At 39.0% G+C, this 25,215-nt stretch overlaps 1 protein-coding gene across 11 annotated transcripts in view; it reads left to right on the forward strand.

Annotated features, from left to right (window-relative positions):
- The first annotated feature begins 3,718 nt into the window (after window positions 1-3,718).
- ATRX (ATRX chromatin remodeler) overlaps window positions 3,719-25,215 on the forward strand; it is an 81,546-nt gene continuing 60,049 nt past the window's right edge. For 5 of the 11 annotated variants that reach the window (XM_075763664.1, XM_075763665.1, XM_075763667.1 and 2 more), the window contains exons 1-6: window positions 3,719-3,942; window positions 15,445-15,557; window positions 19,166-19,221; window positions 20,938-20,990; window positions 22,656-22,780; window positions 24,103-24,222. In XM_075763664.1, coding sequence (XP_075619779.1) covers window positions 3,923-3,942; window positions 15,445-15,557; window positions 19,166-19,221; window positions 20,938-20,990; window positions 22,656-22,780; window positions 24,103-24,222 — 487 coding nt within the window. In that variant the 5' untranslated portion in view covers window positions 3,719-3,922. Of the gene's footprint in view, window positions 3,943-4,400; window positions 4,607-15,444; window positions 15,558-19,165; window positions 19,222-20,937; window positions 20,991-22,655; window positions 22,781-24,102; window positions 24,223-25,215 lie in introns of those variants that run through there. The other 6 variants (XM_075763668.1, XM_075763670.1, XM_075763673.1 and 3 more) reach the window with 4 other exon arrangements.

Here is a 25,215-nt window from a genome sequence, read left to right on the forward strand (position 1 = left end):
TACTTTGGAATAACAGCTAGAAATAATTTAGGAAGCTCTCTGATGAGCTGAGGCCAAGGCAAGATAGTAAATCTAAGTGGATTAATCTAGGTAACGGTTTGTGTTATCTACAATTTACTGGAAGCTCCTGTTTGCAAACCATTCTAGCGTTCAGCACAGAATGTGCTTCTTGATGGTGGTGCCTAGTAGTCATTCCTGAGGTTCAACCTTTAACAGAGATGCTACATAAGCACGTGCTTTTCAGGGGCAGAACTGCTTAGTCCTCCAACAAGATAGAAAGCATGCTCAGCTCTGCATCTGCAGCGTATGGCTTGGTACTTGTGTGAATAACATTAATTAATCCCGTGGCTGGTGATGTTCATGTGGCTGAGTGTACACGTGTAATTGTGTGATTAAGATACATGTTCAGATGTGAGGGTATGAGCAAGTTAAACCTTCTGGCAGGTGATGGGATAGCTGTTGGTGTCTGGGGAATATGATGAGATGATGGCTGCCTTGAGGCTTTAGGAAAAAAAGGGAATGCTTTTATGGTCACAATTACCGGACATCTAATGAAATGTTCAGCAAAGCTTACTCTGAGCCTTGTTAAAGAGTAAAAGTAAGCATAACGGTGGTTTTTTTTTTTTTTAATTTATTTTATTCCTAGTCTATATTCCTGCCAAATCAAAGTAGAGGTTTTAGAAGTACTGAAGAAAGTCAATTGCTTAACTTTCTAAACATTTGGAACACCTGAAGAAAATCAGATGCCTGAATCACTTATGCTTGTTTGGATATGCTGCCCATGACGTCATATATGCTAGATGGTGGCATCTTGTAGCCAAACTTTGTCGGGAGAAGAGAATGGTCTGTAGTGTTCCGTTATGGTTTATTAGCAATGGTTTCTGATGGTGTGTTTTTTTTAAAAATTGTCCAGTCTATAACAGAAAATCACTTATGCTGAAATCAGATTTCTTGAAGTTAAAATTTCTAAGTGCTTTCATCCGCTATGAACGATGAATTCTCACAAAGGATTTGGAAAAGTACTGGCACTTTGCTTCTGTATTAGACCTTGATGTTCACTGCTCTCTCATACTGAAAAGGTTTAATTGTCAAATATAAACCACTACTCAACTGATTCCACACCATCACTTTAAACTTTATTAAGGGGAATAGAATGTCAGCAAAACAAAGAACAAACCCAGGCTCTTGAGTTAGCAGTCATCTGGTTTCAGTTTTTATCATGTTTTTTCTCTGACAAGTAGAGTTTCATTGCACGTAATCTATTCCATTGAAAACCTCAGATCTTGACCATTCCTATAAAATTAATTTAAGCATAGTATTTTATTGTTCTGAATTAATTGTGCTACTTTTATCACAGATAATAATCTGAAAAAGATATATATGTAGTTTATATTTCTAGGTCAGGAGCACATAAAGTTATTAAAATATTCTCTTGTCAATTGATAACTATACATGTCTTTCAGCCATTTTTCTTAAAAGTAGGCTAATATCTACTTAAGAAAACTAATTACTATCATTATGAAAAAAAAATAATCAGAGTGATGAGACTCTACAGCAGCCCTTGGTTTGTCCTGCAAACTAAACTCTGAATCTTTATTCTTCCAGGAATACTGGAGCAGCCAGCAATGTCTGTTAGTAGAGCGCTGGGGGAAGGGGTGGTGTGTGCTGGGGAAACTTAACTTGGGGTACGTTAGATGTGCAGAATGTTTCTCCACAGATGCACACAATATCCGTCCATACGCAGATTTCAGTGTGCTTCTACGATCTGTTTTTTGACAGTCTCATGACACTATGAGGTTTTGTTGTCTGGAGTAATTTTTGGGAGATTTGAGCATTTCCATTCTTCCTTTTTCTTGACCTTTTCCCACAATAGGATTTATTTTTCATGTGCAACTTCAGATATAAGTTATGAATTGGATGCAATTAAATTTGGTTTTTTAAACTGCTTTCAAATACCTTCTTCCATCTCCCAAGGAAAAAGTAAAAGAAAAAATATAGAGCAAAAGTAATAAATATGTAGTTATTCTAAATCAGTAGGTTATTAGTCCATAAAGCAGAATAAATCCCTTGAAGAGGAAATAAATGTTTTGTGTTCTTATTTTAATCACACAATTGAAATACTAATGCAGAGCTGAGAATAGGTAATGCTTCCAGTTTAATTCATCTGTCTGGTGGCAAAAAAATAGAATGGCTTTTTGCAATTTTTTCGTGGAATTTTTAGTAGTCAGATAACACGGATTTATTTTTTCCTTCTAAAATTTGGCTAGAAGGCAGGTGATGCTTTGGTCTTTCAAAACTGTGGCATTGACCATGAGATAGGATTTGTTAACAAAGCTGTTGTTAAATCTGCTGTTTGGTATTACTAAAATTCAGCAAGTAGAGGATGCAGTTCTTGGGTAAAATGTTAAAGCAAATTCTGTTTAGACCAGTTTGTAGAATTTCCCTGGAACGTGTAAGCTTGTATATGCTGAAGTGCAAAAATGCTATTTATTCTATTGTCATTGCCTTTTAGAATGAAATAGACATTAAGGAATAGTTACACTTAAGATGACAAGGCTTTCACTTATGATTTTTTTTCCCGCAATTTGCACATTACGTTATGAAACCAGGTGAGTTGGTACTTTTTTTTTTTTTTTAGTTTCTGCAGAAAAATACATTCATTTTCAAAACTGGTGTTCTTTATAATAAGTGAATAATACTTGTTACCTGTTTTCAATTCTGTGTGGTACTGGACTTGGTTTTGGTGGTCCATTCTGTGGGGAGAACTCCCATGTGGGAAGATGGCAGTTTACATGCAAACCTCAGCCAGTGGAGTTCAGTAGCCTTCTCCTGAAAGCAGGTAACTTCTTTCCCTCTGAATAGGGATGTATTCCACTCCTCTTTTCACACAGATTTTAACAACTGACAGGAATGTAGAAGCTGCTAGTACAAGCAGGGAAAATTACCTTGGCATACTTATGTGAAGCTGCTAGCGATGTGTTTCCTTATCTAAAGAATCTTCTGTTGGTTGTTTTTTTTTTTAAAAAAAAAAAGGTCTAGCAAAGCTGGGCTTTAAGTGAAGCTCTACCTAGCAGTGTACCTTGGGTGCTGTTCACCAAGTTCAACCTTGATAATTCTCAGTATAGCTGTCATTATTCATATCGTGCTCTCTTTTTATCCTGTACTTGGGAAGCTGTCTCCTCCAAAGCTTGGTTCTGTGCTTGTGTCCTGGTCTGAGTTTGATGGCTGATCCCAACAGAGGACGAGTGTCGTTCCAGTGCAGTTACTAGAGTATGGTTGGCATCGCAGTGTTGCTCTTCGTATGGCTGATGTATTTAAATGCCCTGATTAACTTGTTGTTGAATCCAGGTTGCAGAACTGCCCAAACCCGCAGTCCTCCGAGGAAGCGGGCGGCTGGGGATGGGGTGAGACCCGGCCCTCGTTGTCACCGCTTGCTGCGTCTCCTGCGGCCCGTTGCTCCCCGCCGCGGTCTGCCTGCCCGCACGGGCTGCGTGCGCGCTGCGCTCCCGCCGCAATGGCCGAGGCCATCGGGGCAGCCGTAGGCAGGAGCCCCCTGCTGGCCAAAGTCGTCAATACACTTTGTTTTGAAATGATGTCACGGGACCTGGTGTGTGACGTCAGGACCCTGCCGGTGATGTAACCCTCCCTCCAGCCAATCAGAGCGGGGAAGGTTGAGACGGTGACGTGAACGACCCTAGCAACAGGCCCCGTCGTAGCCGCCCAATTAGAAAATCGCTGGGGGCGGCCAGGAGCCAATAGGAGTCGGCGAAGGAGGAAGGCGGCAGGAGGCAGGTCTCTCTCAGCCTCCCTCCGATAAGATGGCGGCGGAGCTTGCGATGGTGGCAATAACGGCTTTGTCTCCTTTCAGCGCCTGAGCCCGGTTCCGGCCCGGCCGGCCGCACCGAGCAGCGGCAGCGGAGACATGACTGCAGAGCCCGTGAGGTACGGCCCGGAGCCCGCCCCTGCCGGGCGGCGGGGAAGCGGCGGCCGCTGTTGGCGGGCGGCCTTCGCGGCTGCACCGCCCGGCCCGGCCCGCGGCCCCGCGGCGGGGGTGGGGCGGAGCGGAGACAGGCCCGGGGCGGCGGGCGCTGGCAGGGGGCGGGATGGCGGCGGGAGGCCGGGAGGGGGATGCGGGGGGGGGGTGGTGGTGGTTGTCGCGCAGGGGGAGGGGACGGCGGCGGAGGCGGCCGAGCGCAGCCGGGCGGCGGACGCTCGTGTCGCCGCGGCCCGGTGTTCGACCAGCGGCGGTACGGACGCCTCTCTTCCCCGCGTACGGCGGGATCGCGCCCGGGCGGGGAGGGCCGGGTTGGGCAGGACTGTCCTGTCCCGGCCCGGCGGGAAGCGGCGGGAAGGCCCGGAGGGGCGGGGCCGCCATCGCCCCCCGCCATCGGCCGCCGTGCCCCCGCCGCTGGGTGCCGCGGGGATGTGCCCTCCGTTTGTCCGCCCCCGCCCCACGTGTTGGGGCTGTAGTAAAGTCCTTCCTATCCCGCTGATCCCCCGTGAGGGATCTGTTTTCATGCTGGTTTACAAACATCTCCCTCTACCCTTGAAGAGCTGTATCCTACCGCGTTAATTATTACGAACGGCTCCTGTTTTGCTGCGTAAAGTAAGTAAGCTGACCAAATCCCAAGTAAAGTCAGTGTTAAGGCAGACGCCATGTTAAACTATTAATAAATAGTTGGCTTTGTAGGCTTTCGGTTTATCGGTATCTCAAGGGGTCTACATCAGCCACAAATACTCCGAATGCCCAAGGCACTATATAAACAATAAAGTATTGTCACTTGACCCTCACAAACGTTGCGCATCTTCAGAATCAGTGTTAAGAAAGGGAAGCATCACGCTGTCTTAAGTACCGAGCCCTGGATAAAGTTTTGGCTGTGGTCATACTTGTGTATCTTCACCACCCGGTTTTAGACTTATTTTGAGTAGTTCCCAACTACTGTTTAGTTTCAGCCAAAAGTTAAAGGGGTGGTTGTTTTCATCCTCCTGTGTATTGCTTGATTTTAAAGCCTTAACATTTCCGAGGAAGTAATGCGTATGTAATTTACTTCTAGCAAAAAGAGAGTTTTAAAAGGTTATCATTGTTATTGACATTGATCACGTGCTAGGTGTAAGTCACGAGTATTGCAAATATACGTTATTTGGTGCCTGACTTCCCAACAGTTAGCGCTTTCTTCTGCATGTGTTTTCTTCCTTGTTTTGTAAGGTAGGGATTGTCCATCTCTTCCCCCTTTCTCACTCACGCTTTCTCCCCTCTCTGTTCTCAAAGTACTTTGACAGCTTAAACCACTTTTGTGTTGGATCGATTATTTCATGTGTGGGCTGAAATACTAATCAAGGGGCTTTCTCCTTTTTCTTCCCCAATCCCTGAAAATCAAGAGTAGAGTTTGATTTTTTTTTTGTATAGCAAAAAGATCTGGCTTACTAATATTTATTGAGTCCTATATGGTCATAATTAGTATTACATGTTCTGAAAAATGCTCTTCCATTTGAACCACTTTGCTTTTTATTTTACTACGATTGTTGTATTTTGTTCCCCATTTTCCCATATTCTGCTCTGACCTTTTCTGAACCGCTTGTTTCTGGTCTACATTATGAAGGTTTTGTACTTAACCCTTTCCATATTCTTATGTTGTCATTAGTACAACAATTAGTGTACTACTAAGGGACTGCTTTAGTCGGTGCTTCCGTGGAAGAGGATACAGAAGCTCATATACATTCCATGCGGTTTTTCAGATAACCTGCAGACAGAAAAGTAAATTGGATTATTTCAGATTACTTGTGATCTCGAAGATCAAAAAGTATGTACAAAATAGATTTGAGACTGTGTGTAGCCTTTAGGTTGGATCTATTCCACGTAATAAACAGGCGCTGTGACAAACTACTTTTAAGATGGGTGTAATATTTTCTTTTTGGTGCTCCAAACTTTTCTTCTGTTCCTTAAATCAGTTCTCATTTGGTCTAAATGTTTTTTGTAATTTTCATCCCATATAGAGCTCATCTTGAACAGTTTGTTTTTATGCCAGGAACTAGGAATGACGTTGTAGGCTACCATGGTTTCAGGGTTATAAGCTGATGAACACATCGCAGGGGCTTTTTCTTATTTTCTGTCAATTCAAGTTCTGCTTAAAATTGGAGTTGGAGAGAATGAGAAAGAAAAACACACACACTCTCTCTCTCTTTTGTTCCCATTTCCCACAAGTCCTGTTGGCCTGTCAGCTGCCTGCATTTCTGTCACCCTGCGCAATCACCCTACACATTCATTTCATCTTCTGCTATCTGAAATTTTGCTCATGTAAGACGTGTACAGAAATAAAGCTAGGAGATTGTTGTTAGAATTCTACTGTTTGCTTATCTTCCAAAGAATTTTGATGGCAAAATTTTTTTCCCGGCACTTCTGGAAGATAGACTTACAGTGTTTAAAAGGAAGATAATCAATCAGTGCTAGTCTGCTGGCTATGAAGTTGTAAACTTTTATCATAAGGAATACTCTTATTTAACATTAAGAACCTAGGAGTCTCCCATGTCCAAGATGAGAAGTTTGGCATGCTGAAAAACATGATTAAAAGTGGAGTAACTTACTAAGAAACTTAAAAAGAAAAAAATGCTGCCTCTGTAAATGTTTATAAAGATTTCTTTACAACTTTTTTGAAGTGGAGGAATCTTTGTCATAGTGACTTAACCTGTTCCTACCAATCAGTTCATACATTGTTAAAATAAGCACAACAATAGAAAAAGAAGACAAGCTTTGAATCTTACTCACTTGAACCATCTGGTAGTCAGTGTAGTGATACCAGGTTTTTTTTAAGTTGGCAAAATAAAACTTTTTTTTTTAATGATTCAGACTTTTCAACTTTCAGTATGATATTTTGGTAACTTGGTCTTAACGTTTTTGTTACATTTTCTGCATTTTTGAGTGACTTGAATTTCTCTATTCTGAGTGATATTGTAGGGTTGTTTGAGGCATATTGTTTAGTGCCAAATAATCTAATTGGAAATAAACCAATAGCAATCGTCCATATTCTCTATAGGGGCAGTGTAAGTTAGCTGTCTATCGTACAATCATGTGGAATTGGGCGTAAGCAGATTCTTTGACTCTTCCCACAAGAAGAGCGAAACTTTCGGCTGCTGTCGTCTTCTGTGCCAGATGTGCCCCAGAGCCAATGTGTTTGCAGTACTTAAATGAAATTCTCTGAGAGGAACTTACTGCGGTGACATCATTCTTTCTTTTTAGTACAATACTGTCTCTATTAGGGTTTTGTAAACTTTGTGTCAGGGTCTCTGTAGGGCTTAACTGAAGGTATTTCATTGTCTACGAAATACTTTGGTGTGACAAAGGGGTGTATAGTACAAATCCTGCAGGAGGATGGCCTTAACATTGGGGAAACTTGAAGATCCTGGTTCTGTTATAGATGAGCACTTGCACCCTCTGCTTGAAGGGAGGAAAAGTTAGTGCTTTTTACGGGGATGGATCTCACCAAAAGATGATATCAAAAATATACTAAAATGTGCTGTGTTCACCATAAAAACAAATGCCTGCAGTCTATGACAAAGTATGTTTTTAGATTGGATTGCTAGATGTGTCTTTTATGAGCAGGAAAGCCTAAGGATACTGCTGAACCTTATGAAATCACATTTCGTATCACTGGAGCTCAGCTTGTGCCTGCAGGTGATTTGGAAACATGAATCAGTTCACAGATAGGTCAGTGGCAAGTTGTTCCGGTGGTGAGTCAGGAGGGGAAAGAAGAAATTGTAGAAATTCAGTGGCAAATGTAACGGAAGGTTTTATATTTACTTTAAAAGATGGTAGGTAGAGTGCACTGCTTTACTAAAGGAAGAGTGTAAAGCCTTCATAATTTGTTACAACATCTAGCCACCAGGCAGTTGTCATTCAAGATGGATTAATGTTGATTTTTTTCTTTTTTTTTCCTTTTTCTTTTCCTTTAGAAAAGGAGTGAAACCTTAAAAAAAATCAAGAATTTGGTGACACAGGTTGTTGACCAGTGTCAACTTTAGTGCTATTGAGGCAGTTTATTTGCAAGTCTGAGAGCCGTACAGTTGTAGAAACTTTTATCTTAGTGGGTCCAACTGTAGGCCTTAATAGGTTCGACTGTAGAAACCTGGTTGGGCAAATACATCTCTCACGTAAAACAAAACTAAAAAAAGTAGACAGTAAATTCAGGACTGATGGTGGGGCAAACTGAGATGACTTTTATCTTGTACAATAAAAACCTATTCTTCAGATGGGCTACAACTCTTAAAACCTGTAGCAAACCTGATTGTGAATATTTGGGAGACTTAAAGGGACACACTTTAAGTTTCAGACGGAGTTTGTAACGAGTGATTTCTGCTTGAGAATCTGTGATAAGCTCCAGGAAGCAGAAGGCAAATGAAGCAAAAGAGAAGGCAGTTTTAGAGTTAGAGGTGTATGATGCTATGGGATGTGGAGCCCTTCTTTCCCTTTAAACAAAGCGTCTTTAAGCTCGGTAAATAATGCTAGTTTGAGGTTCCTTTCCTGAATTAACATAGTAAGGTATTCAGTTCGCCGTGATTTTTGTCTCATAAAGGTGAAAATACTGTATTTAGGTTTTCAAGTGGTTGACTTCAGTCTTTTTCAGCTTGCAGATTATTTTGCCGTTGAAGTTATAGACTTCTGTGTGGCATCAAGCCAACCTAACAATGAGGTTGTTTGTCTTAGCTGCCTTTTTTTTTTTTTTTTAACTCCCATTAAAGAAACAGGTTAAAAACGAAAGAATTTTTCACTTTTTAATGAAGCGTGGTAACACATAGCCAAATTCTGATATGGTTGTTTGGATACCATCTCCGCAAAAAAAATTGTGTAATCTTCCTTGAAAAGAATAAAGGGTCTCTTAGTGACTTTGAACCATTGCTTTCTTATTCCCCTTGTGTGTCTGGAGGAAAATTATTCTGTTTACTTGTCTGAACCTGTTATGCTGTACTTAAGCTCCAAAGTTACTTCATCCATATCATCGAGGGTCTTCAACTGTACTGGGTATCACTTGATTAAGCCCCTGTGGATTTAAAGCCAGTTCTAAACAAAGAAAAGTGAATCTGTGTCAACAAAGTTTTAAGCATAGAATCTCTGAGTTTGATGAAGTGCTAGATGCCCGCCTCTCTTTTCAGTCAGAGCTCCGGTATTCAGATATTTCCTGGCTGTGTCTGCCTTAATAAGTTTAGTATGGTACAATTCCGTCTAAACACAAGAGAACTTTTTTTCTGTGAGAATAGTCAAACATGGGAACAGGTCAGCCAGACGGGTTGTGGAGCCTCCATGTGTGGAGGTACTCAGAACTTGACTGGATGTACTTCTGGGTGACCTGTAGCTGTCTCTGTGCTGGGGGTTGGACTAAGCGATCTCCAGAGGTCCCTTCCAACCTAAATGATTCTGTGATTCTTGGTGTCATTTACCTGACCCACTCTAGTTTTGCTGCTGCCTGATTGTTCAAGCTCACATAGCGTACTGCTGCCACCAAAGTTACAGTCCCTTCCTCCCCAACTCAGACACTCATCACCTCTGCTTGCAGAATCATTCGTACCAAGGAGCAGTCAGCTGGATTAGGGAAATTATCTAGATTCACTAGAAGAAATGACTTATTTTTAATGTGGATCAGCTTCTGCACATAGGTCAAAACTGATACTTGTACTGAAGTGGAAGAGAAATGAGAGAACTGAGAGTGTGGGTGGCGTCAGGTGTGTGTTGGGGCATGAGGGTTTGTGTCCTTTGGCGGTGGAGCTGGTTCACACCAACTTGAACAGATTGTGTGAATCCTGATTGTAAAGCCTTACTTGTTTTGGTGTAATTGGTATATCAGTATAAATAAGTTACAAAATATTAATCTGACTTAGGCTATACCATATCATGTTGCTTTGCCCTTGGAAAACCATTGTTGAGTTAAAAAACAAGCACTAGGATAGAAGTGCTCTGTTTCCTCACCTTTAAAAAAACGTGTTCTTTTACTTGTTCAACTGATGCAATGGTAGGCTGATTTTATTTTCTGCTTATGTATTTTTTTTCTGAGAAGTAGGCTTCTTAGGATATTGCAGGTGTGTTCACCCCTTTTCAGATTAGGGATAAGAAAATAAACAACTTCTATTGTAGGTTTTATCATCTTTCACTGTGTCCAACAGTCGTAAGCTATTTAATTCATGTGTGTTCAGCCACAATATTGACACATTTCATATGAAATTAGTATGTAGGCTCTCCCTTGAAGCTGAAATCTTTGAATTGGAGTAAGTCTAACACTTCTTCTCATCAGGAAAAACTATGAAGATTTGCAGGTGACAGAATACTGGCCTGATTACATCAGTGCTTAGGCAGTATAAAAGGAAGTTATACATTTGAGTGGAGAAGTGCTTAGTACCAGTTTTGAAATTGTGTGTTTAAATTACATCAATTTCAGCTTTATTTACTATAAAACAGTACTTTTAAAAGATGATCATGCTTGTAACACATTAGACATAGCAGTGCTTTGGAAAAATATGTTCTGATCTCCTTCCGAACTTTGGGTGCATCATTATTAGCATCTGAATTAAGAAGTGTCCAGATTGTCCTTGCTTATTCAGTGTTGTTGATAATGCAGGGGGAGCTTGGAGTGTACAAACTGAATTCCTTCCAGGTGGAACTAAGCTGAAAGGTGTGCTTCAGCATTCTGTGTTCCAAGTGCTGGTGCTTGTTCAGTCCGCAGAACCAGGCTACACCTGGTTGGAGTTACTGAAATGTATGTAGCATGGAGATTGGGTCATCAGCACCAAACCTTCCTGTGTTCTAATGCAGACACAGTTAGTGCTTTCCCTTCCTCTTCCCACTGTCTTAATTAAAATATTTGGACTTGCTGTGGGTTGTCGGATTTCTGTCATTCACGTAGGGATACAGTCTGAAGCAGAGTGTGGTAGGTAACCTACAGACCAGCAGTTTAAAAGCACATCTGGTTTTATTTTACTTTAATTTTTTTTTCTAAGGATTGTTTATTTTTTTCTGCTTAATACTTGTTCTGCAGTGTTTAATTTCAGCTTCAAAAGTGAAAAAAGATTGGAACTTAACTTGAAGCAACTGTAAAGATGAATTTTAAAAACTTATGCCCTTGAGCTATTTTAAAAGTTTAAACCTAGAAAAAATTCAGGCAAGAGTTGAACTTAACGAAGGTGAGCACTTAAGAAAAACTTTGCAAAAGTGTAATTGTCAACATTGAGATAGATTAAAAAGCTGGAAAGCATTCCTATTTCACTGACTTTCAGGAGCCACTTGAAATTCAGATCAGGGGCACTTACTTAGACTAAAAATTGGTAGGGTCTTGTGGAAGAATGAGATAAATAATTTGTTTAAAGAAAATGCAGTTTTAAAACTATTCTTCCAGATGTTGACAATAACTGGTACATTCCCCACCTACGTTTTTGAACTGTGTGAAGAAAGTGGATAGACACTGAGTGCAATAACAAGGTTTTTCCAGTGCAGTTTCACAATATAGTCCAATGTCACCTGGGTTTGATGTTGAAATGGGAAGTCCTGCTCTTTCCCCTGCCCTGGCTATGAATTTTCAGCACCTCACCTGCCATCGGAGAGAGTGACCCCATGAATGTGTGGCAAGTTGGATCCAAATGAAAACTTGTTTCTTAAAATGGTATTTGTCCAAGGTGATTTAACTCACTTTGCAGAAACATGATCATTAGCTAAGACAGGTGATGAAGTAATGTGGGTGGGTTGACCCAGGCTGGGTGCCAGGTGCCCACCAAGCTGCTCTATCACCCCTCTCCTCAGCTGGACAGGGGAGAGAATATATAATGAACATTGTCTTTGCTGCTTCTTCCTCCTCACACTCTTCCCTGCTTCAGCATGGGGTCCCTCCCATGGGAGACAGACCTCCACAAATTTCTCTGGTGCAGGCCCTTCCCATGGGCTGCATTTCTCCATGAGCTGCTCCAGCATGGGGTCCTCTGCGGGATGCAGTCTTTCAGGAACAGACTGCTACAGCACAAGGTCCTCCGTGAGCTACAGGTGGATATCTGCTTACCATCATCCTCCATGGGCTGCAGGAGGACAGTCTGCCTCACCAAGGTCTTCTGAAGGGGAATCTCTGCTTTGGTGCCTGGAGCACCTCCTGTCTCCCTTCTTCACTGACCTTGGTGCCTGCAGAGTTGTTTCTCTCACATCTTCTCACTCTTCTCTCTGGCTGCTGTTGTGCAGTAGGTTTTTTTCCCCCTTCTTAAATACGTTATCCCCAATGGGCTCAGCTGTGGCCGGCAGCAGGTCCATCTTGGAGCCGCTGGCACTGCCTCTGTTGGACATGGGGGAAGCTTCTGGCAGGTTCTCGCGGCAGCAACCCCTGCAGCCCCCCACTACCAAAACCATGCAAACCCAATAGAGGTGAGCGCGTACAAGGGGACAGCAGTCAACAGCCAGGTTGAATTAAGTATGTTGTACGTAGATTAGGACATCACCTGTCTCTTCGTTTTCTTCTTATATAGTCTATTGATTTGTAGAATCATTTAGTCTAATACGTGGTTTGCTTAATACCTACTTTTTTTTAATCCTAGTAAGGGCCAGGTGTTAACTGTTTAAGATTACAGCACTTGCTGTGAATTTAGGTAAGAAATGGTATTCTTGTAAGATAGTTTCCCAAGGTCACAAATCAGGTTCATGGCCAAACCAGTAATAGTAGGACACTTTTCATTTCTGTCTTAATTAGGCTAAACAGTGTTGAAATAGCTCTAGACTGATGGTGAAGCCGTTTGCTTAAAACGTGCAAGCCTGAAAACACTAGCATGTAGTGTTGGGACTGTTGGTATATGGCAGAGGGAGACTGCTTGTTTCACTTAGAGCTTCTGAGATGGTTCTAAATTTTGAGGCTCCTGTGTTTTTTTTTAAAAATACACGTTTTATAGGTTGGGATCAATTCAATAGTGGATGGGTCTATTAATATATTACAAAGAGTAAGGATTTTGCAGTAGAAGCTTTAAAAAAGATTGTAGATAATATGTTCTCAACTATAAATGCATGACATAAAATAGCTTTTGTACAAAACCAGGTGAAGCATTGCCCTAAATTAAAATTTCTTTGTGGTGAAGTACAGTAAGTGTAACACCTTTACTTACATTTGACCTGATATTCCTTAATACAGGCTTATGGTACAAAATGCTGAATAATCAAAAGGAAAAGCAAGTTGAGAAGAGTTTTTAGTGTTAGTTTGTAGATTATTTGTTGTTGTTGTTTGTTAGCATGAACATTTTGCTCTGAAAATTATAATTTTAGGCTAGTTGGGATAAGAGTTAATAAATGGTAGCAGATAATGTTCCAAGTGTTAGTCACAAAGACACATGCATACTATTCTGGATTTGTTTTGTATTGAGAACAATAATATTATAACTCATCTATAGTTCCCATTTTCTTTTCTAAAATGCTGTTACCAAAACAAGTTATTTATAAACTAAATGAGCAGAGTTCCACATGTGGGTTTTTTTTGGGTTTACTACCAAAAATTACTTTTTTGCAGCCTTTCTAAATGTGCATTAGTTCTTCAGACCATCTGGAATGGATATAAAATCTCTTTATGTACTTTTACTATGAAATAATTCTGAACAACGTTTTTTTTTTTTTAACTTTATGTGAATAAATTGTCATTAAATCTCCTCTCTAAAGTAGAGCATGCAATCTCTTAAAACTGAAGTGTACCATTGTCATCATCTGTAATGTTTTCCAAGGATGCCCTCCATCCATGACAAAAAGGGAAGCCCAGGTTTAGGGACTGGCAGTTGTGCAGCAGCATGAGTCTGGTAATTAGAGGGAAAGACTTGTAGACAGATTGAGAGAAAAATTTTAAGATATCTTGAGAGTAAAACCGGCTTTGTTACATTCTCTGAAAGTTGCTGAAGTGATTGATGGTATGTACGTAGTCTCAAAAGAAAAGTGGCCTTTACTTGTGTGGAAAATCTTTGCATTACAAAGTGCTATTTTGTTTTATATTGAATACTTCATAAGATTTAATGAAATTAGAATTAAATTTTTTTAAATGGCTGGTTTATGCTGGTTTATATGTGATTATTTTCACTGGTTTAAATAGTCATTTGCATTAATGTGATGATACCCTTTCACTCATTGCTCAAGAGAGGGCTCACCTGTGTGGCCTTCTTATAAAACAGGTGATTTTTTTTAAAACAATAAGTTTAAAAGTCAGAAATTAATAAATGGATGTGTTCAGAGAGATAGTAGAGATGGTAAAGGTGAGTGGATTGAGCTTCTAATAAATATTCAGAAGTTCCTACAACCTGTAAAATGGGGACAGAAAATCTTATTTCTTCTTGCTGTCAGAAGAATATTTTGAAAGTAATGCGAGATAAAAAGTGAGAAGGATGGAAGCCTGCAGCCTTTAACTAGGTTAACTTATGAAGTGGGTAGCATGGTTCAGCAGTTTGAAACTCTGTAGTAGCAGATAAGGTATGATGACTCAGAAATCAGATTTTAGGGGACTGATAGTGGAGCAAACAGCTGGATGGCAACTTCTGATACCGGGGGTCTGGAAGAGTGACTGCCCTTGGCCTCAAGGCTTGCAGCCAGAAAAAGGCATTTGTCTCGGGAAATTGCAGAAGCTTTGGGAGGAGAAAATCTGAAATAAACAACGTAAAATGAGAGGGAATAACCTGTCGATTATGAAGTTGTGTAGCTTTTTAACAAAAGCGTAGGATAAAGGTGTTGCCTTTTTATGGTAATGAGTATATATACAAGACTAACAGTTCCTGATGTCTAAAATTGCCTAGTGAAAGTTCCCAGGGTAGTATTTTTTTATAAATTAATTATGAATACTCATACAAACAGATCGAGGAATGATCTGATTCTACACGTTTGTTTTTTGACAAAATTAATACAGGATACACAGTGAATATGTACATGGCTGATGTGATACCAGCTTTGCATGAGGATGTAGATCTGTCATACTCTGTTGACCTGTCTGTTTCTAAGGTTGTAGGTGAAATTCTGCTATTTCTAGTGTTTTATATCCCCAAAGGTTACATTTTTGGTAATAAACCAAAGATTTTATTATTTTTACCTGTTCAGCTTCTGACAAAGTAGAATCTTAAATTAATTTTTCACTATCTTCATGTCATAGCAGCATTACCACGCAGACTTTCTTGATTTTTGTAAATAATTTTAAACAGTAAAACCTATTTAAAATATGCTTTTTATTATTACTGTTAACAGAGTCCTTAGTGCTTTTTTGTCAATAAGGCTACACCTGTAGTTTTACTGAGGGTTTAACAAAATTGTATGGTTTTTATTTACTTTGATACTCTCTTGCAGAAACAGATGTTTAAGCAATAACTCAGTTTCTTTTGTTGGTGTGTATTAATTGAGATTAAACATAATTTCTTTCAAGCTTGGTAAATTAGAGTGAGATATATAGGTAACTTCAAGTTTCACTTGTGTTTTAACAGTGAAAGCAAGTTGAATACATTGGTGCAGAAACTTCATGACTTCTTGGCTCACTCATCGGAGGAATCTGAGGACGCAAACTCTCCTCCAGCATTATCTAAAAACAAAACCATAGGTAAAAAGACATTTTCTGGTTTTATTTTCAATGTGCATACGATTCTAAAGTCAAATAACTTTGTGGTGTTATTTCACTATATTGCATCTCAGTGGGGCAATTATGCAAAGTCCTAACGTGATTTAAATGGTGATATCTTAATAAATATACAATAGGCCATTGATACAATATTTCTTTTGGTTCTGATTCCCTTCTAAACATGAAAAAAAAGTTAATCCTACTGGTAATTTATCTTCTATGAAACATGAGATGGCAAACATGTATGTATTTGCTGTGCTAGGGCTTCCTTGTTCAGTTTTCCTGAATGCGTAAGTGCAGTATCTTTTTTTTTTTTTTTTTTCTGCTGAAGTAAAGCTTTTGCAGTCCTTGCAGTTGTGGAAGAAGTTCTGGAGATTATGCTTTCATAATTATGTGAAAAAGATGTCTGCGTGTAGTCTGGAAGCATTTGCAAACAAAATAATACTTTTGAAAAACCTCAAGTCGTAGGTCAAATTTGGTATTAGAAATATTTACTTACAAGTTAGAAATAGGTAACGAATTTTAAACACTTCGTTCTGATTACAGTCATAAAAAGTGAAATTATTTCATAACAGTACTGAATCAAATTTGTTTCCAAATTTAACTAGGTTAAATTGTTTCCTCATTTAACTAGGACTGGATACAGGTGCAAAACTTTTCAATCTCTGCTGTTTAATGAGCTGGAAGTTGTGCTGAAGTGATAGAGTACAGGAGAATGAGAGTGTGTTGACTGTGTTAAGGAGTTTATTTTCAAACTTCCTGTTGACCTAAGTAATAAACTTCTGTGGGTTTTCTGGTGTGCAGTTACTATCTTTTAATGTCTTGTCTTGAGAGACAGTCTGCTGCCATGTTGTGCTAACCTCCTTGTGTCAGCATCAAACTGAACGGTTAACACAGGAAAAAAAATACTCATGTGATACTTCAGCAGAATAATAAACTAAACTGTGATGTACATGCATCTCAAAGTGAAATTTTGCTGAGGTGCATACTGGAAAAAAGAAGTCTTTTCCCTTTATCTGATGTAGTTATGAAGTAGAATTTGGGTCCCTGCATTAAAATACAGATCTTTGAAACTGGGGTACACTTACTAATTAATAGCAGACATGTTTCAGTGTTGGTTTTGAGATCTCAGATTTTATTTCTTAAAAAAGAACGTATTAAAGTTGGAAAGTCAAGAATTAAACACTTAAATATTAGGAAATGCCAGAATTAACTGTGCAAATTTACTTCCCTCTCAAGTTTCTGTGCACAATGATAGTGTCTTTAGCAACTGAGCTATTTTTTATTTTTATTTTTTAATCCACAGGATGCTCATTCAGTGTACAAATGATAGACATTATTGGGGCCAAATCAGGTTTATATAGTAACAGATCTCATTTCGTTCCAACATTCGGAAGATAAGTGAACTGCTAGGTAGAGTGTTGTGAGGAGGCAGATGAAGATGGTTGTGTGGCTCAAGAGAGTTGGAACGTGTCCCTGCCACACACACAGATCAATTAAAATACGAAGCAGTTGCTCATTGAGTGTTTCTATCTTGTGCACTGCTGTGGAGCTGAACTGTACCATAATGCTTATGTGCTAGGAATGACAAGTAAAGTGAAGTTACACCGGTAACTTTCATTCTGGCTTTTCTTAATTTTGAGTACTTGATTTTACAGCTTTAGTAACGCTTCTTTACCCCCTCTGCATTTGAATTGGATGTCTCCCTCCTCTACATTGCGTGGGTGCCAGCAGGAGAATCACTGAGAGAGTAGGAGAGACTGACTTCCTGCTCTTGTTTCAAGTGACCAGTGCACTGGAGCAGCAGTCGCAGGGGAAATCCTGCGCTTTCATACCCCTAGAGTGGATGGATGTTGTGGTTTAACCCAGCAGGCAGCTAAAACAACCACACAGCCGTTCACTCACTATGGTAGACAATTGAAAAGAGAAAGGTAAAACTTGTGGGCTGAGATAAAGACAGTTTACTAGGACAGAAAAGGAAGAGTATGATAAAAGAAGGTACAAAACAAGTGACACACAGCACAATTGCTCACCACCTGGAAGCGATGCTCAGCTAGTTACTGAGCTGTGCTGACTCCTGGCCAGCTCCCCCAGTTTATATACTGGGCCTGACGTCATATGGTACGGAACTTTGGGTGGTGTGGGTCAGCTGTCCTGCCTGTGTCCCCTCGTGGCTTCTTGGGCGCCCCAGCCTCCTCGTTGGCAGGGCAGTGTGAGAAGCCAAAAAGTCTCTGAGCCCTTGGCAACAACTAAAACATCAGTCTGTTACCAACATTATTCTCATCCTAAATCCAAAACACAGTGCTATACCCGCTACTGGGAAGAAAACTTAACTCTATCGCCGTCAAACCCAGGACAGTGGAGCATGTGGAGTTGGGACGGCACTAGGAGCTATGAGGGGATGCAGCACGCTCAGCCGTTCTCCAGGGATGGCGCACGTACAGCCCAGTCACATGTAGAAACCGATGATGGAGCGTGTCCGGTTGCTTTTGGGAATAGCGTATGTGCTGTGGATAGCAGTCTGAATGCAGAATTGACAGGGATTGTAGCTGCCATAATCAAAGAAATTTCTGCTGAGCATGTACAAACTGATTATTTTTCATGGATTTATCACTTGGGCAAAATTGGTCAACAGTAGAAGGTGGGCAGCATGTAGTCTCCAGAAGAAATGTCACCCTTCTTCCAAATTTCATGCTCTTTCCTGAGAATAGGGGAATGCCTGTAATATTCAGAGAAGAAATTTCAGGTACTTTAAAAAGGTCAAAAACTGTGTCTGTTTGTATTTTTTATCGCCTCCTCACCTTAGCTTCACTTGCAGAAATGGCTGGATAATTTTGACTGACGTTTACCCAAACAGTTCAGCCTAGGTCAGATAGCCAGCATTAATTTTTCTAATCAAAGTGATTTCATTTTTTTAAAGTGTAGAAGTTGAAGGATACGGTAACTTGCAGTGCTAGCAGTCTTATGTTAAAATCACAAATGGTCATGATATGTATCCTGTAATTATACTACCACTTTACTTGTCTGTTTCTCCGTAGTACATCTATTAAAATACTGCTGTTGCTAAGTCTTTTGAGCAACTTTATACAAGTATCATTGAATCAGTGAACTTGAAACTTTCCCTTCCATTATGTGGACTGGTGAATGAAACAGATATTAATAGGTTGCATGTCTTTAGGTTTTATATTCCACAATTATCAAGATCGAGAAATGGGAATTATCTATCACACTGTGTGTCAAATGGGATTTTTGTCTGTGGTTCCATGATCCCAGCTTTAATATTGTATTTTTAATGTCAAGATGTGTAAGAGAAAATGCTTAAAGTAACTTCTTGGAGATTAAAAAAATGCACCAGTGGGAAGGCTGTCTTTCAGCCTGTGAGCAACTTAGCTGAAAGTAATTTTGAAATGGTTTCTGTAAAATTTATGCCATATAGTGGACTGTGTTTTGTTGTGCAACAGTTTGTTTCTGAAAGTCACACAGTCATCTTTACTCATGCTGGTGAGACGTAAACAATGCTATGACGTACGATGTGAAGAACTTTTAATATTTCTTGCATTTCAGTGGATTCCTTTAATTTCTTTCCATAGGTAAAAGTAGAGAACCTAAAAGTAGTCCATCTTCAATGGAGAACAATAGAGAAGAGGTAGGAATAAAAATGCTTTTGAATTTTAGTTGTGTGACTAAGTGTAGAATGGGTGGTGTAGGAAATGCTGAGTTCACCTTGTTGCTTTACAATAAACAAAAAATGTCAGACCCATGCAGTAAATGTCATCGTATCTGTTGAATAGAAACATTATCTGTAAAATACTTTAAATTTAAAATTAAATTTTAAATTTTCAATGATATTCACTTTGATTTAGGCATATGCAAGCAATCGTGTTTTTTTCCCACCTTCTTTATTTCTAAATTATTGAAATACACAAATGTACTTGGACAACATCATTGTCTTTCTGATGCACGGTAACTTTTGGGAAAAACGTCCCTAACACAAAGAGTTAGGTTTTACTTACCTGAAGTATGCAATTGCATTTTTGTATAAGAAATTCAAAGTGTTGTTAATTGATTCAGACTGAGTATATTGCAAAGTGAGTTTTTCTTTTTAAAAAGATACAGTTAATATTCTTTTATCCTTATTCTGTTCTTTGGCTTATTTGTAAACAGGCTCTTACTTATTTTTGATTCAAAAGACTTGATCTCTACCTCGTAGTTGCACTTACTCAGATAACAGTAGGTTACTTGGCTGTCCTTTTTAGGTGAACGTGCTTCTTTTTTAAAAAAAGAAAAAAAGCTGGGGATACAGGTTATGCATTGAACATGAACAAATTTCTTCTGTGTGGTGTGTAATATACATCAAAGACATTTTTCATATGGTTTCCCTTACTAATACCTACTCTCCTGTTGGAAACATTCTGGTTGGCAGCATGTTAATAAGTAGAGAAAGCACAAGTGCCTCTGTCCTGCCTTCGTTTGCCTTTATTGCAGTGAATTCAGTTAGTTATTTGATACTGCCCAAACCCAGTTATGATGTGTGTGCACAAACCTCTGAAAAATCAGTTTTCCTGTAAAGACAGCCAGCCCTTTCTGGCAGGAAGATAAGAAGCGTCCGCGTTCTGCTGGCAGTTCACGGGTGCGCATTAGTGATAGCTCCCTAGTGCCAGCCTGCAAGAACCCTCTGTACCTGTGCGTCAGAAACGATGATGGTTTCTTCGCGTTGTGTGAACAACATTCATAGACCTGCATGAGCTACTGCACCGAGGAGTGCTGTGAGGAATCCTGGTGAAATGTAAAAAAGTGGAGATACGCAGACCAGGGGGCCCCAGAACTGTTCATGATTAGGGCCGGCCAGTGATCATGAGCCATTCTCAGTCCCTTCTCCTGAAAGCTGAGAGAACTTTCAGCAGATAGTGCAAGTTGAGAATTGGAAGGAGAGAATTTCCTCAATTTCATGAAGACTCAGTGCTTGAAATACGCAGTGTTTGTCTCAACTTACAGCAGTGCTCTCTCTTAATTTCTTTTAAGATACATGCATAGGGAGGCTAGTGAGCATTAGTAACTTAGCTGGCAGTTTGACGACACCTATTTTTAAGTCTGTTTTCAAAAGGATAATTATTTCTTGGAGTCTTACTACTGATTTGAAACTCCGTAGATTTAGTTCAACTGAACTGGCATGACCATTGAAATTGTGTGTTGCTTTTTGTTAATGCTTTTCCTGCTCTTTTTTTTTTTTTTTTTTTTTTTTTTTTTTTTGTAAGAGGGCTGATGACTTCTGAGATGTGTTCTAGTTAATATAAGAAACTGCTTTTGTTACGGGTCACTTGGTCACAAATGTGTTGACTTTTTAATTTTTTCTTGTTTTTAGGGCAGTAGTTCTTCAGAAAGAACCAAATCCTTAGGATCATCACGTTCAAAAAGGTTGGTTTGGAAAAAAAAAATTAATTTTTGGCATGTGAAACTATAAAAATGTCCATGAACCTATGTCAGAGACTTCAAGTATAAACCAGTATAAATCCATTAAGTTAGCAGAGTTGCTGGTAAGAAAAATGCCTCATAGTGCACTTAAAATTCAAAGAATCTTTCGGAGTCAAAGGGTAAGATCATAAAGCTTGATTTTTTTATTGACAAAGACAAGAAGATTATCCTGTATCTTCAGGACAAAGGTGTTTATAGAATTGTTCCTTCACTCTTGCTGTTTCTACATGCAGGATTCTTCCAAAAATGTAAATTGAGTCACATGGAAAAAAGGCTTTATGTACCTTACTGTTGGGAGACTGTAGAATCAAAATGTGCTATTAAGTTGTCCTGTGCATTAACTGCCATTTACTGTATCTCTGCTTAACCCTTTTTTGCTCTTTGATTTTAAAAAAGGTTGGGGTTAACTGTTTACCAACCAGTTTGAATCTACAGGAGACAAATTATTTGTGACCGAAGTAACAGTCTAGTAAAACTCCTCATCTTTTTCTCGCAGCTGATGCTCATTCAAGTTATGTCCTTCATGATTTTTTTAAATCCTAGTGTACTGTATAGCTAGGTTAGCTCTTCTAAATGCACGATTTCAACAGCTGCCTTCTTACTGCTCTTTAAAAGTGTTGTATATCTCTTTTCACTCTCCTTTTTATCCTAGTTTGTTTATTTTACCATGTCTGTGGGAATTAAATTATATTCTTCATTCACCATTTTCTGTTTGACTTGATTCCATATTTGCAAATGTGGTTTTATATTTGGCTTTAATTTCTCCCTCATCTTCTGAATCCAGTGTCCTGCTGAACTTTTTCATTTATATAACTTTTAAAGTCTTGGGGTTTTTGCTTCCTGTCTATCACTAAAGGCATTTTCACTCATACATTTGTCATATTGTGCCTGATACTGACAAAACCAGTTTTCTGCAGTAGTTCATGTATTGCCTTCAGACTACTGAAAATTATGCACAACATTCTTTTTTTTAGAGATTTTTCTTCTTTTTTTTTCCTCCCTGCCCTGACATAGTAAATCCGTTCATTTTAATGGATTCAGTTCTAAATTATGTTTGTGTGAAATTCTGGCAGCTCGTCTTTTTATTCAACAGTCAGCTTTTTAATTTCTTTCTGCATTGCCTTTATTTCCTTGCAAGCATCTTTTCTACCAAGCTGCTTTTTGTCATTTGCTAATATCTGTGTGTTCTCTTTGCGCTGCCTGTTAAACTTGGAATGATGTATAAAATTTCTGAGCAGACGTTCACTTGTGTTTCATTCAGGCTTTTTTTCCTAAAAGTGTGACTTTCCTGCATACCTTCTTAAAAACACATCAAACCTTGATTTGACAAAAAATACAGCAAACCTGTGAAACAAACATACTTCATTATATTAGTATATCTTTTTATTTCACATAGGAGGGGAGAATTCGTGTTCCTAACAAGAACATTAGCCTACAACCTATTTATTGTAATAACTTAGAGCATCTCACCCCATAATGTCTTAAATGAATTTAAAAAGAATATAGTTTCCCCAACTAGTATGGTGTTTTGCTTGCAAAGCGCCAGGCTTACCTGTAATGCAATATGTAATATTTGTCACGGTATGGGTTTTTTTTCTATCTATGCAGGAAACCTACAATTGTAACAAAATATGTCGGATCAGATGATGAACAAATCTTAGATGAAACTGTAAATGAAGATATTTCAAATGAAAACTCAGAAAACGATGTTGATATGAAAAGCTTGCCTAAAGGTAGTTCATGTCTTTCTTTGTTTCTGAATTCAGCAAATTAGCCAAGATTCTGATGCAGCATTAATAACTAGAATGCACATGTATTAGTAAAATGCCTGTCTTAGGTCCTGTTGGCTTTTATATATAAACATACATGCTCGCGCACAAACACGCGCACGCCCCCCTGTGCACACCCATTTAAAAGAGGAAACCCAGCACCTTTAGTTTTGAACCCAGCATAGTTTAATGTGGGAGTACACCAGGATGTACTGGTGGCTTAATTTCAAATGTCTACTGACATCCGTATAAAACCAACATGAAAAAGCGGAAAAAATTTATTTCTCTTCTTCTGTAGAAGTCTCAAACTCTGTCACTTGCAAGTCTTATTTATTTTACCGTTCTGTCTTCGAGGTTATTAACAATTAGATCAACATAAGCACAACTAAATCTGGGGGGGGGGGGGGAAATGTCCTTATTGGATCTATTTTTAAGCACCCTTTTAAAACAGTTAATACCATAAGCCTTCATCCCACTTTTCTTAACTATAGTGTGAGTTTGATTAATTTCTTCCATTCCTTACCTTTGAAAGTTACAGGAAGAATTGGAGGGACTGCTACTGTTTACTGCATGAGTAGTGGTATTTAAAGCAATCACTTTAAAATTATTTTTTCAGAATGTTAGATTATTTCCAGTGTCCTCACAACAAAAGTATTAAAACTGAGCTCTTAAGTAGGAAGGATGATTCTTTGTTCACATAATTTTAATTAGTATTCTTCTCTGTTTAAATAAAAAAGGGAGTTTCTGAATTTTGTTAAGGCCAAAACAGAGTGTATTCTACTGCTCTTTTCATTTATTTCCTGCTGAAATAAATTAACATGAGGGAAACTGGATAGAAGGGGGGAGAGACAAAAGAGTAGTCACTCTAAGACTTTTGATAGATTTAAGTGACCTAACCAAAGTCCTTTATTTGTAGTATTGCACTGCAAATTTCTGTAGTGTGTACACACACCCAGCAGTATGACAGTCCTGTTCTGCACGTACCGCATCAGGGCAGAGAGAGCAGAATTTCCTCCTCGCAGCCCATTCAGTCTTTAGCTTTTGTCCTATAACTGCAAAACAGACATAGTTTGAAGTGTGTGGTGGTTCTTTTTGTTGGGTGTTTTTTGGTTTTTTTTTTAGTGTTTTTTTTTTCTGTGAACATCTGTGCATTCAAAACTTTGTTGAGTTTTAGTCAACAGCTTGCACTTTTTTCTAAGATACTATGTTGGCTTTTATTTAAACAGGACTTTTGCACTTCATTTGGATGTGTAATGGTTTCCAATTTCTAAATAAAATTATTCTAGGTACAGTGGTTGTACAGCCTGAGCCAGTGCTGAATGAAGACAAAGATGATTTTAAAGGGCCTGAATTTAGAAGCAGAAATACCGTTAAAATGAAACCTGAAGCTCCCAAAAAGCGTGGAGGTAAATACAATTTAAAACATTTATGAAAACGTGTTTAAATTGTTGCTTATGACCACATTTGGTACATCTAAAAATTGTTCATATTTCTAATAAATTATCCTAAAAATACCTCCACTCTTCTGGCTTTTTGTGCATTAAGGATTCTAGCCAGTTGAAATTAGCCTCCATTGCTGCCCCTGCAATGCAGCAGTGAAAGCTAAGATTAGTTCTCATTAAACAACTTCTTTTCAGATCATTAGGTACTCCATATGGACCCTTCTTGCTTTGTATTCAGAACAGTTGCTTGGTTGCGATCAGGTGTTACAGGTATTCCTTTTTTAAGGAATTCTATTTGAACACCGTTGATACAGGAATATTGACTGACTCACCAAGAAAGCAACCATGTTTGAGCAGGGACATATATAGGCATGTTATGAATCAGTGAGCTAATAAGAAAAACCTCAAACGATTCAAAGACTTTTTTTATTTTGTTTTTAAATTATGGGAAATTCCCTCCCAGTGGGCCCTTCTGAGGATTATCTTTGAAAAGCTGCTGTGCCAGCTGGTTTTCCATAGCCACTGCTAAAACTGAGAAGTTAGGTAGATAACAGTGATAACAGAAATTCATATCTCTTTTTTTTTTTTTTTTCCCAAAAAGTAAAGGAGAGGGAGGATTATGTATAAAGTAGCCAATAAGAAGGCAGATACTTTCGTTAACACTACTAGCAGTATCTTAGTTCACACACCTACAGCAGTACCCAGGATATTCAGACAAACAGCTCTCGTACACACTATTTGTTCTTCCCATTCTATCATTTGAGATACTCGCTCTCTTTTAAAGCATTATTATAATTTAATAAGTGCTATTTTTCCATCTGTGGTTGAAGAGGAGTATAATGTGACTGTGTGGAAATGTGCTTGTGCATACATACGGGCTAACGCATGATTTTAATCACGTTTTGAGCATTGATGTTTTCTCCAAATTGCTGATCTCTGAAAGTCATTTCCGTTCTA

Source organism: Balearica regulorum, chromosome 11, assembly GCF_011004875.1.
Source record: "Balearica regulorum gibbericeps isolate bBalReg1 chromosome 11, bBalReg1.pri, whole genome shotgun sequence".
Classification (NCBI taxonomy): domain Eukaryota; kingdom Metazoa; phylum Chordata; class Aves; order Gruiformes; family Gruidae; genus Balearica; species Balearica regulorum.